Here is a 14,975-nt window from a genome sequence, read left to right on the forward strand (position 1 = left end):
GAGAGTAATAAACTGACCTACAGTACAGTACAAAGTAAGTACTGTATGTACAGTACTTGCAAGCTTTATTGTAGCTTTGAGTCATCTAAAGCGATCAGTCCGTCCACTTCTCGTTTACTTCTCTTCCGGTCCAAATTTGTATTCTGAGCTAAAGCAATCGAAAACACATACACAATAAGTACGGAGAGACACCTCTCTCTCTTCTAGCACCAGAGAAATGTGACGACTGTATGTAAGGTATTTACCGATACAGAATTGGCATTAATGCTCACCGCCCGGCATATGCAAAGGGTGTACGGAGTAGAGTAGGTTCACTCGGAATTATTGCCTTCTCCATGTTGGTCTCCGCCTCTACTCCGCATTCTCTCGTTTCACTACGCAGAACTCACTGTATCATACCAAATGTCCTCTCTCTTGCGCGAAGCAGAGAGATGCATCGCCAACCAGAATTCATACACCGCTTTAAATGCCTTAATCAGTACATTACACTCCTCAGGCCAATGGCTAGATCGAATCAAAGAGGCAGATATGCGGCGCGCACAGGGTAACCTCCAATATTTGACAACTCCACGCTACTGTCTTGATCTTCTTCTTTTGCTCATACTTAAGTAGGTCGACCTGAGTCACGGCTAGATGGACGGCTAGTGGTTATCAAGGATAACATATGCACACGCGAACTTCCAACCACTTGCGGTTCGAGAGCTCTGGATAAGTTTACCAGTCCTTTCAATGCGACTATCGTCCAACAATTGGAGGATGCTGGGGCCGTTGTGTCCGGGAAGGCGAACCTTGATGAATTTGGGATGGGCTCGCACTCGATGAATTCCCATTTCGGTCCCGTCAAAAATATGTACCGCAGTCGCAATGCAGAAGATCTATCGGCCGGCGGAAGCTCTGGGGGAAGTGCGGTGGCTGTTGCTACAGAACAATGTTACACGTACGTGTGGTCTTTATCGAAGCACCTATCGGGCCAAGAAAGACGACATCTAACAATAAACACACATGTAGAGCACTGGGAACTGATACGGGAGGGTCTGTTCGGCTCCCTGCCGCCTACACGGGAATAGTGGGTTTCAAGCCTTCATACGGACTGATTTCCCGTTGGGGGGTAGTTGCTTATGCAAACTCTTTGGATACAGTGGGTATATTCGGGAGAGAGGTGTCTAGTGTACGTGATGTCTTTGGTATGCATTTCCAATATTCCCGATATGTCAGCTCAAAGGAGTTGCTAACTTCCGCAGACATTCTGAATCAGCACGACCCGCGCGACCCAACTAACCTATCCCCTGATACTCGATCGCGGATCGGTGACCAATTCACCTCACCTCGCCTTGCGTCTCGGATGACAACGAATTCCCTCAAGATTGGCGTTCCGTTGGAATACAACATCTCTGAGCTGGCACCTTCGGTACGACGTGCCTGGTCTCGCTCACTGAATCATATGCTACAACAGGGACATTCTATCCACCCTGTGTCTCTTCCAACGACCCAGCTTGCCTTGTCAGCCTATTATGTTCTTGCGCCCGCTGAAGCATCCTCCAACCTAGCTAAATACGACGGCGTTCGTTATGGAAACAGCTTCGATGGTGACCACTACGACCCTCAGATGAACAGCTATCTATATGCACGAACGCGAGGCGAGGGATTAGGGTTCGAAGTCAAGAGAAGAATCTTACTTGGGGCTTTTAGTCTAAGCGCCGGCGCTATAGACAACTATTTCATACAAGCGCAGCGCATTCGTCGTCTCGTACAGCGAGATTTCAATGCGATTTTCCTGGCGAATCATCCACTAATGCCTCGTCGACTTAATGGGGATGATGTGAATTATAAGAGCAGCCAAGCCCAAGTTGATATTATGATATGTCCGACGGCACCCTCTTCGCCGCCAGCTCTATCGAACCTTGTTGGCGAAGGCGCCAATCGTTCCCCCTTGGATGCTTATATGAATGATGTCTTCACAGTGCCTGCCAGCTTGGCAGGTCTTCCAGCTGCCTCGGTCCCGGTCACAGACGAAAGCACTGACAGCTTGGCTGGCGTCCAAATAATAGGCCAGTACGGTGACGACACCCTAGTCTTGAAAGTCGCCGAAATGCTCTCCAACAAGCGCCTTTAGAAATAGAAAATCTTGTAATAGACTTAAGATTCGATGGGAAAAACTTATACACTACCTTAGTTCGATAACCATCTGAAAATAAGAGACCACCACCCCTGCTTTGTGAGCGCCGACGCAGCCTGGGGGTACGGACTGTTGACTACTAAGCATACGCTTGTATATCCTTAGCCATTGCCGCAAGAAATTCTACATAGGAAAATCGAATCCGGTGGTTAAATCCATGTCTTTGAATGCAAATATCATACAAAAGGGTATCATGCGGATGCGAATCGAATCTCGTCGTTCACGACATTTCCATGTCTTCATCGCCCGCCACGGTATCTAGTGCCGTAGACAATTGTGTCTCCGGATCAAGGGTACCCGCAGTATCAAGACTCATCACATTTTCAGACGTGGTGTGACCTGGGTCAGGGTCCCCTAAAGTGGCGGGCTCGTGGCTAGTGGCGTTAGCTAGAGTTGCATCATGAACTCTAGAGTCGGGTGGTATAGTAGATTCGTAGGCAACTTCCACCCCCCCTCTCATCACCTCCGAGCCTCCGACAACTGCTCCAGGACCAGACCCATCGATTTCAGCATTGCCAACAACATTGCCATCCACCCCACCCCACACGCACATAGCTTCCACTTCATCGACGATATCGGCTATGATATCTTCAACTATCTGCTCGTTAAATCGCTCTCCTATCCCGTACACTGGCTCGTTGTTTTCGGTATGGGCTGGCGGACCAAACCACCATGGGCCATCGAAGCGGCATTCAACAGCACCTCCACCATAACAACTGACAGCAGGGTAATAACCAACCATCCCATCATCAGCGTTCTCACGCTCACCAATTCCCAGATTATTGGTGCCATTGGCCAATCTGCTCGCGGGCGGGAGAAAGGCATAAAGTTCTTTGAAGGGAGTACCCATCTTCACTCCATTTTTGAAAACTGTAATACTGGAACCAGGAAGAGTACGTAAAGATGCATCTTCGCCATTGAGCGGGGAAGGCGGGCCAAATGTCGGCGTCTCTTTAATGTTGAATGCATAGTCCCGTAGTTGTTTCGTGGGGAAAACGTTCGATTGTTGCCAGCAAAAGTCAGATTTGTAATGGAACGGAATGCGGTCCCGGATGATGTTGGTGACGGATGATGGGTTTAGAATCGCGATTGAAGCATCACCATCGGCATTGGGCTCATATGTGCCTTCAACGATTTTCTTGTGGAGGGCCAGAGGGGGCAGTGTGATTAGAAGCCCAATGACATCCCCTTCTCGAATGGACTCGCCCTTTGGAAAGAAGTATTCGCAACGCATTCGATTGACCACCTCACCATTCACATCACGTATACCATAGCCATAACAGTCAATTCCGACATTGACATCAAGATCAGCTTCCCTCCGTGCGAATCCGAGACGCACATGGCCTCGTGCAGGCATCCCAGTGTTTCCAACTGAAGCCGACTTTGAATCATTCATAACACCACTTACTATGCGCGCCTCATAATAGTAAGATCCTTCTCGCGCGCACACGTTGGCTCGTGCAGTATGCCAAGGCTCGTTGGTCGTTACAGCACGAGCATCCTCAGTGAAGAGGATTGCAGCGGGTGAGTCTTCAAAGCTAAACCGAGCATGGTAGGGCGAGACATCAGTTTGTCGATATTTGATGTGTGGAAAGCCCGGGTCAGCAATTGCGTAGCTATACCGGAAACCATTTTTATTCGTAAGCTTGTCGACAACCTCATAGAAGTCCCAGCTCTGACCAGTAACTTCCGACTTCTTCGTGCTCACGAAATTCATCTGACGAGGTTGCGGGGGCAGTAAATCCGAAGCTCGCGGCTCAGCGAGCAACAAAGGTCGTAAAATACTCAATTCCGAACTCGGAAGCGCGGTGCTTTGAACAGTAATAGTCCTCTTCTTGGTGGGCTGTGATTCTTGATCCAGAGCTCTAGCCTCGCGCTTCTTGCGGCTGTCCCGTTTTGTGCGCTTCGACTTTGTACTATCCGCTTGTACTGATGCATTACTAGGCGGCGCAGGAGAAGATCTGACATTTGTGTCTGCTAAGGACCCACCGAGCGGTGCGCCCCCAGAAGGCACTGTTGAAGATTCCATATTGGAGGGAGGCGCAGAAGATCCTGTCTGTTGCGTAGAAGCCATGGCGGCGACGGCCTTGTGATATAAGAACAGCTGGAGTTTGATGTCGTCACGATACAATAATTTGGATTGAAGCACTCCTAGACCTCCTAGACCTTTAACTGAGGTCGCCTTAAATTCACTAGAAAACGAGAAGGTGACAGGTAGAAGGACTCAAGCTTCTAATCAACTAGAAGACCTGTCTTTGTGCGCTGGGAACTGCAAGCTCCTGAGGTGACTATGACTAGTTAGAAGCATGAACGGGATATGGCAAGAAGAGCAAGGCCCCAGGTGTGTTTGGCCGATAGTCAGCAGATGACCTACAGACCCATCATCTGCAAATACAAAGGACTATGACAAAACATGAAGCTAGCACTAATGTTTTATAAAACCCACCATCAACTTACCTGAAAGCGATCCAGTATGTATTTGAGTTTCCCAAACAGATTTAGGCTGTGCTGTACGATGACCAGCCATAGCAATATTTAATGAGCACCATATTCGAAGTTATTGGGTCTCCAAGAACCCACTTGCAAGGGCGGAAAGCATTTGAGTGAGATAGCCATGGGGCGGTGAGTGTATCTATTGCCGGCATTTTCTAGTCCGAATGAGGTTTGTAAGCAACCAATTCCAATAATGGAGGGGTAGGGGCGGTAGGTTTCAAAGAGCCACTTATGATACAAGTTCAGAGGCGGTCGAGGCATGAGCATGGCAGAAAAAAAAAATAGAACCGCATGATCTTGAAATCCACACACACATTCGTCAAAGGATGATATAGAGGCGAATAGCTTTCGTTTCATGCGTCTTACCCTGGCGGCTTGAAAGACTTGGACCTTCAATAACTCGTTTTCTCTCTGGACTCAAACAAATCCTGAATATACCGGTTTACGCCAGGGGTAATCGAAAGTGACTCAACATGCCTAAAGCAGCAGCATCTCGCTCCGTTGCTGCCCGCCGGCACAATCCTCTCGCCGAGGATATGTTAACGCCAGCTGGTCACTTAAGAACCCAAGCAAGCAAAAAGGCTAATCGCAAATCCCGTCAAGATGAGGAGCAAGAAGATGGCGAGAGATTCATTGATGCGAAAATGTCTCACAAGATCCTGCGCATCGGGCAGGAATTGGCAGAGGAGGATGCCGCGGAGCAAAAACTTTCGATGGGCCCAACAACAGACAATACGAATACCGCCTTCGACTTTGAGTCTCGGCTAGAAGACGAGGAATTCTTGTCGGATGACGAGAGGTTTCAAGATGAGCAATGGGACGATGTCGATGAAGTCGAAGAAGTGGTATGCTACCCCGGTTCTTTCTATTTTCCTTGGGATTTTGAAGGCAGTGCATATATTGACTAAACCCTCAGGAAGTTGATCCTAGCGATCTTGACATGTTTCACAAGTTCGTCCCTGGGGGGGATGAAGATCCGATATTCAACCCTCGTGAACCGGGAGCCGAGGGCCAGACTACAAATCTGGCTGATTTGATCCTTGAAAAGATCGCAGAACATGAAGCCAGACAGGCTGGCGAAGGTGGGCCTTACATCCAAGGCGGGGGGCTGGCAGAAGATGCTGTTCAGATCCCCGCGAAGGCGGTTGAGGTTTATGAGAAGTGAGATTTTTATGCTCAAGTTGCTCTACAGTGTACTTTCTGATTGCTAATGAGAAACCCAGAGTCGGTATGATTCTCTCTCGCTACAAGTCAGGACCCCTTCCGAAACCTTTCAAGATTCTCCCCTCTGTTCCCAACTGGCCAACCCTTCTCTCGATCACACGCCCAGAATCCTGGTCTGCCAACGCTGTTTATGCCGGTACAAGAATCTTCATCTCCTCCAAGCCTGCAGTTGCACAGGAGTTTATCTCGACGGTACTGCTCGATCGTGTCCGTGAGGAAATACATGAGACCAAGAAGCTCAATGTTCATACCTACAATGCAATGAAGAAAGCACTCTACAAGCCCGCTTGCTTCTTCAAGGGACTACTATTTCCCCTGGTTTCCAGCGGAACGTGTACTCTCCGTGAGGCCCATATTGTCTCCTCCGTCATTGCTCGAGTCTCAATTCCTGTCCTGCATTCGGCTGCGGCTTTGCTTCGTATGTGCGACCTTGCTGCGGAACAATCCCTGCGGTCTTTGGAGAGTACCGGTGCGGTCAATGTCTTCATCCGCATTTTTTTGGAGAAGAAGTACGCCCTTCCATACAAAGTCATTGATGCGCTTGTCTTTCACTTCCTGCGTTTCCGCGCAAACGACAGTGCAGACGAGTCAATGATGACAGATGGGCCATCCCGTGACGCTAGGGCTTACAAGCTTCCTGTCTTGTGGCACCAGTCATTGCTTGTGTTCGCCCAGCGCTACCGCAACGATATCACCGAGGACCAACGAGAGGCACTCCTTGATTTGCTCTTGGTTCAAGGCCACAAAGACATCGGGCCCGAGGTTAGGCGCGAATTGCTCGCTGGTAGAGGAAGAGGGGTTGTTCTACCTGATTCTGAACGGCAAGGTGCAGTCGATGCCGGTGATGATACGATGGATGTCACATTATAGTCTTATCGCCACGAAGTCATGTGTCGGAAATGGTTCATCCCCTTGCATTTAGCTGTGATATGATCAGGGCCGTGACTGGCATTGGCGTTATTTGGGACATTCTAATTTGCGCATACTCTTGTTCTTCTTTTTCTTTTTTGCTCTCGGCTTTTAGAGACATGAATCTTCGCGATATTTACGAATCATATTCAGTTTGTTTGATCAGGGCGACAGAACTACACGTTGTAAATGAATTAATCACATAAATCCAATGTGAAACAAGTAAATGTTGCAAACTAATTACACGAACGGCGATCAGAAATTAGCTCTACTATCCTTTCTGAGTACCCAGCCTGCTATTCTTCTACACTATCTACCAAGTGCGGCGTAGCTACCACCATAAAAATGCATTGACACGGCATTCCAAGTTCGTGATGACGTTGCCACGCTAAGTCCCCGCCCCGCCGCTATCGTTCCCCCTTCTGAGAAAGTAGCCTATTCTGACCTCCTAGGGCGTCGGTCATCTTTCTCATCGTTTCCCCTCAATACCTCGAAGTGTCAATTATTGGTATTAGCTTACTCACTGCCCAACATGGTTCGAAAGGACCCGATCTTTGAGGCTCGTACCAATGTCAAGGTGTGTTTGTGTTCTCTGCCCCCGCAGCAGTGATAGCATCGATATCTCGCTGCGACCAGCCACATTTTATGCTGAAGTTTCCACCTTGACTCACGCAATGTTCTGCTCCCAATTTGTAGCTGCACTCCAATCGCTTGAAAAAGGAATCTGCCCGTGCCGAAGCGACGTTCAAATCTGAGAAGGCGAAGGCCGACAAGGCAATGAAAAATAGAGAGTTTCAAATCGCTCGCATTCATGCCGCATCTGCTGTACGTGAAAAGAGAAGGCAAGTGACTCTCCGAGCCGAGGCTGCTCGCGCAGATGTCATCATCAACGAACTGAAGGCAGCACAAAGTACGCGAGATACCTCCCGGACTCTTGCCTTGGCTTCAAGGGGACTGGATGCGGCTTCGAAAAGTGTCAACTTAGAGAATCTGGTCTCGCACGCAAACAATTTCCTGGCGCGCTCCGAGGATTTCAAAATAGCAAGCAGTGCCATAGAGGATGTCGCCCAGGGAGTTTCGATGCAAGAATACGGTGCGGAGGGTGAGGCCGAGGTTGATCGCTTGATGGAACAACTTGCGGACGATGCCGGCGTAGATCTGCGCATAGCATTAGAGCAAGATGCTGCTCCTCGAGAGGAAGTCAGGGATCAGAAACAAGTTGACTCGGAGCTGGAGGATGGTCTGGGTGCTAGACTGAGAGCTCTACGGGCAGCAAATTAGATGCGATTTTGTACGGTCTCTACTCCGTTCGTTTCTGTCTTCTTTTTGTTTCTTTTACTTTGAGCAACTTATGCTGGCGCGAATACGGTGATGGCAAGTGGCTTTTTCATTATTACCTGCCAGGCTTGCTGTTCAGGTTGCTACTTTGGGTGTTAACCGGCTGCTTTAATTTCATCTTCTAAAGGCGATATCCTATGGAGCTTTGACGACATAGCATGTGGCACGGTGGTCTATAATATATCGGTCAACAACTGGGTCATACAATCTATCTCATGGCCGAGCCGTGTTCGCTTGCTGATTCATTTCGATTTTCCTTGGTGGTATTGGGCAGCTTTGGTGCTTGGGACCTGGGTCCCCTACTCGTCTTGCACTGGTCTTCGAGTTCCTCGTACTATATATACTCACCGGTGGCAAATCTCCTTAACTGGTGAGGATCGTGATACTCTGTAAACATGGACCCGATAGGTACAAGAATGAATTTGCATACCCTGTGACGGTATACACTTGCATTTCAGGATACCTTCAGGCATTTAATCGAATGCAGATTCGCTTCATTGTATATTTAAGCAGTCCAGCATGAACTGACAAGTTCCAAGTGACTTCTGCTGTTTACCTAAGCTGACGAACCAACTACTTAACATGACCTGTCTGCAAGATGCTCTGGCTATTGCGGCGGCTTGACAATTTAGATTACGTACATATTGCATAAGAAGGCCCACAGAACAGAAGGTAGCCGGGCTAGCTCAATCGGCAGAGCGTGAGACTCTTAATCTCAAGGTTGCGGGTTCAACCCCCGCGTTCGGCTATAGAATCCGATTCTTTCTTCCTTCACCCCAGCCGGGCTAGCTCAATCGGCAGAGCGTGAGACTCTTAATCTCAAGGTTGCGGGTTCAACCCCCGCGTTCGGCTTTTACCATATTTTACATGTTTTTGCGATTCCGTGGTTGAACTGTTCGATAACACCATAATCATTTTTTGTACAGTACAATACCCTCTTCCCAACCCTTGCTTCTTTTACTACTTGCACCCCGACGCTTGAGGTGTAGACCGGCGTTACCCTGGGCAGTGTGCAAATATAACTTCGCTGTTATTACCCTGCCTGTTGGCACTTTTCGTACCTTGGAGGCATTCTGCGTTCCGTCATGAGTGTCCATCCTGCCATATGATGACACCCGCAGATCACACATATATACCCGCTTTCCAACAAACACCCCCCGGGCTATCGCAATGGATAATCGAACACTCCCGCCTGATACACGTCCGATGTCGCATGCTCGACAGGCTGCCTGCTTGAACTGTAGGAAAAGCAAAGTTCGATGCAATCGCACCAATGACGAAACGTCCTGTGATCGATGCAGGCAAGCCGATGCAACATGTGTGATTCCGAGTCACCATGTCGGTCGACAGAAGGGCGTCAAAAAGTGCGCATTGAATACATTTACCCGACTTGCAATGACAATTCATACTGACACACTGATGTCAGTAAGCGTAAAGGATTGGAAAAGGCATTGCATCAGATTGAGCAGGCCATCAAGCGGCCCCGAGCTGAGGATGCCCAAAACTTGATCTTGAACCTCCGGGGGCTGCTCGACAACATACAAGAGCAAAATCCGCATAGCGAGACGGAATGTTTATCAGAAGAACCCGCTGGATCGCCCAGTATATCAGCCGCCGAGTACGACAATCCGGGGGATAGCTTGTCACTGGATGATGCAGAGAACCCCTTGCAACTGCTTGCACGCGCTTCCGACCTACAGCTGTCACCAAGTGACATGCGTGGTGTACCGGAATTGAAATCCTCGACGATATTGCAGCCATCGGGAATCTACAACGTTGACGACGGCGACACTATGGCCTCAGCCACATCTTTCTTTATTCCCACGAGCGCAAGCTTGGACACTGGTCCCACGGTGGACCCCATTGAGCTGGGGCTCGTCACGCTCGACGAAGCAGAGTCGCTTTTCTTGTAGTATGTCCAAAGATAAGTCCAATTCCTCTTCAACCACCGAAATCACTAATCCCGTCCAGTTTCTACCGCAATCTCGCCCACACTCGATGGGGTCTCGACCCTCTGATCCATAGTGTGCCATTTGTCCGTTCGCAGTCCGCGTTTCTGTTCACCTCAATAATTGCTGCGGCGGCATTGTTCTTGCCCTCATCCGCAGCAATATCGAAAAGATTATCTAGACATCGTGCAACCCTAGCTCATAATGTCATCATTCAGCGGCATCGATCAGTCGAGATAGTTCTTGCTTTCATGGTAAATGTCCCGTGGATGGGCCCTGGGAACCGCTTAGGTGATGACGATACCTGCATTCATATCGCGATGGCCCTGACTGTTGCATTGGATCTATCTCTAAACAAAATCGTACTTCCCTCGACAAGCTTCGACAGCAGTCTTCTAAAGCGACTCGCCAAAGCTGACTGTATCGATGCAAAGAGAGCACTGCAGATGGACGGCTTTGGTGACGTGGCTTCAGACTCTGTGTGGGGTCGTAGGCTTCTGCGACGACGCGAGAGGGCGTGGATTGCGCTTTTCGTACTCGAACGAGGGTAAGCTCTCTTATCTTGAAACGATACAGAGAATATTATTTGCCCTGCAGTATTCTAAGGATGCCTACAGTGTATGCCTTGCTCGCGGGAGAAATTATACGGTGCCCTCAACAGCCCTTATTGAGAACTGTGATAAATGGCACCTTTCTGATATTGCCGACTCTCGCGATGGTCCAATGAATTCCATGGCTGTCCTCCGAAGAAATCTGGTGAGTTGAATTTCCCCGCCTGGGCTGAATTCGCGTAAGGCTCAGATGGAACGCTTCTAACAGAAACAACATGATACCTCGCTTACTAGGACGGGCTTTTGAAAAGAATAAGAGCCGAGTGCGATAAATCCACGAATACTGGCTCGGGAGCTGCTCAACTGTGCGTGCGAGTGATGATTTTCGGAATCTGAAGCTGATTTCGATAATCAGGATAAAACAGCTCATTGAGAGTTTCTACGGGCAATGGTATAAGGACTGGACACCGGCTATTGGCGAAGGTCAAGGTAGGCAGCTGTCGTCACCTTTCCCCAACAGGTGCTAAAAGTATATTAAGCATCATCTCTTCCACCGTACGTTGAGATCTTGGTTATACACACGCAATTATCGACATATGGGGGCGTGATCAATCACCCCACAGCGCCACTCGAAGTGAAGAGGTTTTTCCGTGCAGCGGGCCTCTCGTCTGCGTTGAATGTCCTGAGGGCAGCTATTCAGGGCGAGTCTCGGTTGAAGTCAATGCCGAACAATACTGTTATCATGATTTCGTTCGCGGCATGCTCGGCATTGAGTTTAAGTGCCATGCCGGCAAATAGCAGATCTAGCCTGGCCCCTAGCGTGCGAAATCTGGTTGAAGAAACTGCGGCGGTGCTGGAAAGGATAGGGGCTGCCCCAGCCCACAGGAACGGAACCTCGGTACTGTATGGAAGGTTCCTGCGAGAGCTTATTCGGCGCTCTCCGAGCCTGCAGCCCGAAAAAACCTCCGAACTACTGCCGCTAACACAGGCCGAAAGGTCTCAGCCGCCAACCACAGAAGGCTCCTATGAGCCTGTCATCAGAACGCAAGAATTATCCTCATTGCCCTCAATGTTCTGGTCCGAACCAATTCAATTCTCCGCCATGTCTGATGATCAAATCATTGATGCCGTCAACCAAGTGGACACAGCCTTCGGGACGTTTGTTCCTGGTATTCCTATGGATGACTTGACGCATTGGGACTGGCTTGACTTTGGAAGCAATAATGCGACCGACATTAGCAGTGCATAATTCATTGACTGATCCACAGTTCCGTTCATCATCGCTGTATTCAAACAAACAGTGTGGTACTCACAATTTGTAACTTACTGTAGCTCTCCTATCTATCGATTACATCAGTGCGCATGATCCACTCGTCGGCGTTCAGAAGTAGCCCCGAAGGCCGAACTGGAAGGGTGCCGACCTTCCCAGGTTGTTTTAAGAACCAATGTCTTCCTGTCCCTCTCGTCGCGCCAACTCGAGAGTCAAACCAATGCTTATGGCAAACAGAGCAACAGGCAGAACATTTTGACTATGGCTACACTCAGAATTTCGACGTTTGCTTTGTCGCGGAGGACAATAGTGGCCGCTCGGCCGCAAAACCCCCTGCGATTGCGACAAGCCAATCCTCGGCCCTTTCTAGGTAGTAAGAACCTGGCTTCTGCTCACTTTTCGACAGCCAGGGACGAGACCTACTCACGGGCCCCAAGGATCGACCGCGGGGCCTCAAAACTGATCGGAAGTGCCGATGAGGCAGTGGCCGACCTGAAGAGCGGATCAACCATTCTCAGCTCAGGATTTGGCCTTTGTGGTGTTGCAGGTAATAGCTATAGTACTAAAACCCTGGAAAAATTGAATGACTGACCTTGCGACTAGAAACTCTGATAGCGGCGATTCATCGCCGAGGTGCGGAAAATTTACATTCACTAACTGCAGTCTCCAACAATGCAGGTGCTGCTGGGAAAGGCGGGCTCTCAACGCTAACGCAGGCTGGACAAGTGAGTCGGCTTGTCCTCTCCTACCTTGGTAATAACAAGGCATTGGAAAAGAAGTATCTTTCGGGTGACATCTCGATCGAGCTCACACCGCAAGGAACACTGGCTGAGCGGCTACGTGCTGGTGGTGCTGGTATTCCAGCCTTCTTCACCCCCACAGGTGCACGTATGTCTCTCCACGTCAATCTCTCTCTAATAGTGTGCCGGGTACGAACAATGGCTACTATGTGAACTTCACCGACTTATATCGAGTAGATACCTTGCTACAAGATGGAGCAATCCCCGTTCGGCTGGATGCGCACGGAAAAGTGCTCGAGCATGGCAGACCACGTGAAACCAGGATATTCAATGGCAAGACTCATCTAATGGAGACTGCACTTACCGGAGATGTGGCAATCCTCAGAGCATGGAAGGCCGATGAGGCAGGAAATTGTGTGTTTCGGTAAGGATCATGCACCACGATTGCACCCCCCGATGCACTTTATATACTGAACCTCAGAACAATTGTAGGTACACTACCAAGGCCTTTGGTCCGATCATGGCAAAGGCAGCTACCCTCACGATAGTTGAAGCAGAGAACATCGTACCCGTGGGCTCGATTGACCCCAATGACGTCGATCTTCCGGGGATTTTCGTTGATCGGATTGTCCCCGCTACTGAAGAAAAGCACATAGAAATCAAGAAACTGAGATCAAGCGATGATGAAGGCGCCGTTGCAGCTGTTAAGGATGCAGCAATGACCCAAAGAAATCGCATCGCCAGGAGAGCTGCCAAGGAGCTCAAGCAGGGTTACTATGTGAATCTGGGAGTTGGTAGGTGGTATGACACAATATGTCTCACTACAAGTATACTCATGAAATTGAAGGAATCCCGACCCTTGCTCCCTCATTTCTGCCGCGTGATGTGAAAGTCTGGGTACAGTCCGAAAACGGTATTCTCGGCATGGTAAGAGATCTCTTTCAACTACACCTTCAGATCTAAGATGACTAACTGCTTTCACAGGGCCCCTATCCCACAGAGGAAGAAGTGGATCCGTAAGTGGTTAACTCCCGATACCTACAAGCCGCTCACGCTCGAATTTCTCACCCGGCTCTTCCTAGGGACATTATCAATGCAGGAAAAGAGACAGTTACCCTAGTTCCGGGAGCTGCCACCTTTGATAGTACCGAGTCGTTCGGCATGATCCGTGGGGGCCATGTGGATGTCTCTATTCTAGGAGTATGTGTTGACTACTTTCGCCCATCGTTGGCAGAATACCTCGGACTGACTCTCTCATTTCAAGGCTCTACAAGTCGGTGCCAACGGCGATCTGGCAAATTACATGATCCCCGGTAAAGTTTTCAAGGGGATGGGAGGGGCCATGGATTTGATTTCCAACCCCGATCAAACCAAAATTGTGGTAGCTACCAATCATACAGCAAAGGACGGATCGCCCAAGATCGTATCTCAATGCAGTCTCCCTCTGACGGGAGCAAACTGCGTTAGTACGATTATCACAGACCTGGTAAGCTCGCAAATCGACGGCTCCTGGGATTCTAGATAGCTAATGGGCGTGGTTAGTGTGTGTTCCAAGTGGATCGGACGAAAGGGGAGCTCCTGCTGACGGAACTTGCTCCGGGAGTGGAAGTTAAGGAAGTGAAAAGTAAGACCGGAGCGAGCTTTGCGGTCGCAGATCATCTAGAGATCATGGAGTAATGGGTTATTGGTAGTGCGTCCGATTCTTAGATTGTACTGTACGTTCAAGTTCCAGTTGTATATACATAAGTTTCGGTGTGAGAAAGAGAAACCGTCGCACGGTAACTAGAATTGCATACCGAGGCGATTTCATGCTCCATGATCGCACTTGCAGCAACCAAATCCGGGGAAGAAACAATCGCAAAGAGTGCGGGGAAAAGAGGACTAGGGGTGGGGGTGGATGCGTTCCTTCCTTTAGGCACTAAGTACTAGGTACCTGGTACTAGGTAGTACCTACCCTACCTGGCATTTCACTTGGTAGGTCCTTTCTTAATCTGGGGCTGTGTACGGTACGATTTCAGATGCCTGCTTGCTCAATGGAGTAATCTTACTACTACTACCCGTAACTCCCCTTGCATCCCCTTCTCACAGCCAGCAGTCTGATTGCTTCCGATAGCTTCCTCCTCCCTGACTGATCTCAATCCACGCTCGCTACTCCTCTGACTGGAACAGCTGCTAAACTATCCCTTCATGCACCATAATCCATGAACCCAACACCCGAAAGTAGTATGCAGAACATGGATCCTCTCCAGTTGCAAAGCAAGAACCACGAATCCGCCAAGCAGGAACTTTACGTGCAACCAGGCCGTGACGACGACGACGACGACG

General features: G+C 49.4%; 6 protein-coding genes and 2 non-coding genes across 8 annotated transcripts; 7 read left to right on the top strand and 1 right to left on the bottom strand.

The window, feature by feature from the left end:
• Nucleotides 1-346: 346 nt before the first annotated feature.
• On the top strand, nucleotides 347-2,305 carry BO82DRAFT_357065 (glutamyl-tRNA(Gln) amidotransferase subunit HER2). Its single transcript, XM_025635911.1, has 4 exons — nucleotides 347-544; nucleotides 613-937; nucleotides 1,009-1,184; nucleotides 1,242-2,305. Exons 1-4 carry the CDS (start codon nucleotides 403-405, stop codon nucleotides 2,111-2,113), a joined length of 1,515 nt encoding a protein of 504 aa, XP_025488897.1. The 5' UTR covers nucleotides 347-402; the 3' UTR covers nucleotides 2,114-2,305.
• Nucleotides 2,306-2,396: 91 nt separating this feature from the next.
• Nucleotides 2,397-4,721, bottom strand: BO82DRAFT_434747 (SPRY domain-containing protein; the record flags this gene model as incomplete). Its single annotated transcript, XM_025640963.1, has 1 exon — nucleotides 2,397-4,721. The coding sequence occupies exon 1, from the start codon at nucleotides 4,248-4,250 to the stop codon at nucleotides 2,397-2,399; it is 1,854 nt and encodes a 617-aa protein (XP_025488898.1). The 5' UTR covers nucleotides 4,251-4,721.
• Nucleotides 4,722-4,966: 245 nt separating this feature from the next.
• BO82DRAFT_357067 (snoRNA-binding rRNA-processing protein ENP1) lies at nucleotides 4,967-6,997 on the top strand. Its single transcript, XM_025635912.1, has 3 exons — nucleotides 4,967-5,514; nucleotides 5,586-5,830; nucleotides 5,893-6,997. Exons 1-3 carry the CDS (start codon nucleotides 5,143-5,145, stop codon nucleotides 6,761-6,763), a joined length of 1,488 nt encoding a protein of 495 aa, XP_025488899.1. The 5' UTR covers nucleotides 4,967-5,142; the 3' UTR covers nucleotides 6,764-6,997.
• A 161-nt stretch (nucleotides 6,998-7,158) lies between these two features.
• BO82DRAFT_357068 (putative SNF7 family protein Fti1/Did2) lies at nucleotides 7,159-8,541 on the top strand. The gene is made up of 2 exons (XM_025635913.1): nucleotides 7,159-7,379; nucleotides 7,499-8,541. Exons 1-2 carry the CDS (start codon nucleotides 7,335-7,337, stop codon nucleotides 8,081-8,083), a joined length of 630 nt encoding a protein of 209 aa, XP_025488900.1. The 5' UTR covers nucleotides 7,159-7,334; the 3' UTR covers nucleotides 8,084-8,541.
• Nucleotides 8,542-8,815: 274 nt separating this feature from the next.
• BO82DRAFT_t244 lies at nucleotides 8,816-8,888 on the top strand. The gene has a single exon. It is a non-coding gene; the product is annotated as a tRNA-Lys (tRNA).
• A 31-nt stretch (nucleotides 8,889-8,919) lies between these two features.
• BO82DRAFT_t245 lies at nucleotides 8,920-8,992 on the top strand. The gene has a single exon. It is a non-coding gene; the product is annotated as a tRNA-Lys (tRNA).
• A 91-nt stretch (nucleotides 8,993-9,083) lies between these two features.
• On the top strand, nucleotides 9,084-11,975 carry BO82DRAFT_357070 (uncharacterized protein). Its single transcript, XM_025635914.1, has 7 exons — nucleotides 9,084-9,504; nucleotides 9,567-10,052; nucleotides 10,112-10,636; nucleotides 10,707-10,845; nucleotides 10,935-11,005; nucleotides 11,056-11,129; nucleotides 11,180-11,975. The coding sequence occupies exons 1-7, from the start codon at nucleotides 9,311-9,313 to the stop codon at nucleotides 11,887-11,889; spliced, it is 2,199 nt and encodes a 732-aa protein (XP_025488901.1). The 5' UTR covers nucleotides 9,084-9,310; the 3' UTR covers nucleotides 11,890-11,975.
• A 56-nt stretch (nucleotides 11,976-12,031) lies between these two features.
• On the top strand, nucleotides 12,032-14,423 carry BO82DRAFT_316709 (3-oxoacid CoA-transferase). The gene is made up of 9 exons (XM_025632590.1): nucleotides 12,032-12,457; nucleotides 12,514-12,798; nucleotides 12,888-13,074; nucleotides 13,143-13,444; nucleotides 13,498-13,577; nucleotides 13,635-13,666; nucleotides 13,733-13,850; nucleotides 13,915-14,136; nucleotides 14,193-14,423. The coding sequence occupies exons 1-9, from the start codon at nucleotides 12,172-12,174 to the stop codon at nucleotides 14,325-14,327; spliced, it is 1,647 nt and encodes a 548-aa protein (XP_025488902.1). The 5' UTR covers nucleotides 12,032-12,171; the 3' UTR covers nucleotides 14,328-14,423.
• The last annotated feature ends 552 nt before the right edge of the window (nucleotides 14,424-14,975 follow it).

This window comes from Aspergillus uvarum (assembly GCF_003184745.1).
Source record: "Aspergillus uvarum CBS 121591 unplaced genomic scaffold BO82scaffold_53, whole genome shotgun sequence".
In the NCBI taxonomy this organism is placed as follows: domain Eukaryota; kingdom Fungi; phylum Ascomycota; class Eurotiomycetes; order Eurotiales; family Aspergillaceae; genus Aspergillus; species Aspergillus uvarum.

Bases quoted from the DNA above. Each gene is read 5' to 3' on its own strand.
- BO82DRAFT_357065 (XM_025635911.1), top strand. From the start codon at position 403: ATGTCCTCTCTCTTGCGCGAAGCAGAGAGATGCATCGCCAACCAGAAT. The intron at 545-612 runs GTAACCTCCAAT...ATACTTAAGTAG, and splicing joins AGATATGCGGCGCGCACAGG to GTCGACCTGAGTCACGGCTA. The intron at 938-1,008 runs GTACGTGTGGTC...ACACACATGTAG, and splicing joins GCTACAGAACAATGTTACAC to AGCACTGGGAACTGATACGG.
- BO82DRAFT_316709 (XM_025632590.1), top strand. From the start codon at position 12,172: ATGGCTACACTCAGAATTTCGACGTTTGCTTTGTCGCGGAGGACAATA. The intron at 12,799-12,887 runs GTATGTCTCTCC...TATATCGAGTAG, and splicing joins CTTCACCCCCACAGGTGCAC to ATACCTTGCTACAAGATGGA. The intron at 13,075-13,142 runs GTAAGGATCATG...GAACAATTGTAG, and splicing joins GCAGGAAATTGTGTGTTTCG to GTACACTACCAAGGCCTTTG.
- BO82DRAFT_357067 (XM_025635912.1), top strand. From the start codon at position 5,143: ATGCCTAAAGCAGCAGCATCTCGCTCCGTTGCTGCCCGCCGGCACAAT. The intron at 5,515-5,585 runs GTATGCTACCCC...CTAAACCCTCAG, and splicing joins TCGATGAAGTCGAAGAAGTG to GAAGTTGATCCTAGCGATCT. The intron at 5,831-5,892 runs GTGAGATTTTTA...TGAGAAACCCAG, and splicing joins GCGGTTGAGGTTTATGAGAA to AGTCGGTATGATTCTCTCTC.
- BO82DRAFT_357070 (XM_025635914.1), top strand. From the start codon at position 9,311: ATGGATAATCGAACACTCCCGCCTGATACACGTCCGATGTCGCATGCT. The intron at 10,637-10,706 runs GTAAGCTCTCTT...GGATGCCTACAG, and splicing joins CTTTTCGTACTCGAACGAGG to TGTATGCCTTGCTCGCGGGA. The intron at 10,846-10,934 runs GTGAGTTGAATT...CTCGCTTACTAG, and splicing joins CTGTCCTCCGAAGAAATCTG to GACGGGCTTTTGAAAAGAAT.
- BO82DRAFT_357068 (XM_025635913.1), top strand. From the start codon at position 7,335: ATGGTTCGAAAGGACCCGATCTTTGAGGCTCGTACCAATGTCAAG. The intron at 7,380-7,498 runs GTGTGTTTGTGT...CCCAATTTGTAG, and splicing joins AGGCTCGTACCAATGTCAAG to CTGCACTCCAATCGCTTGAA.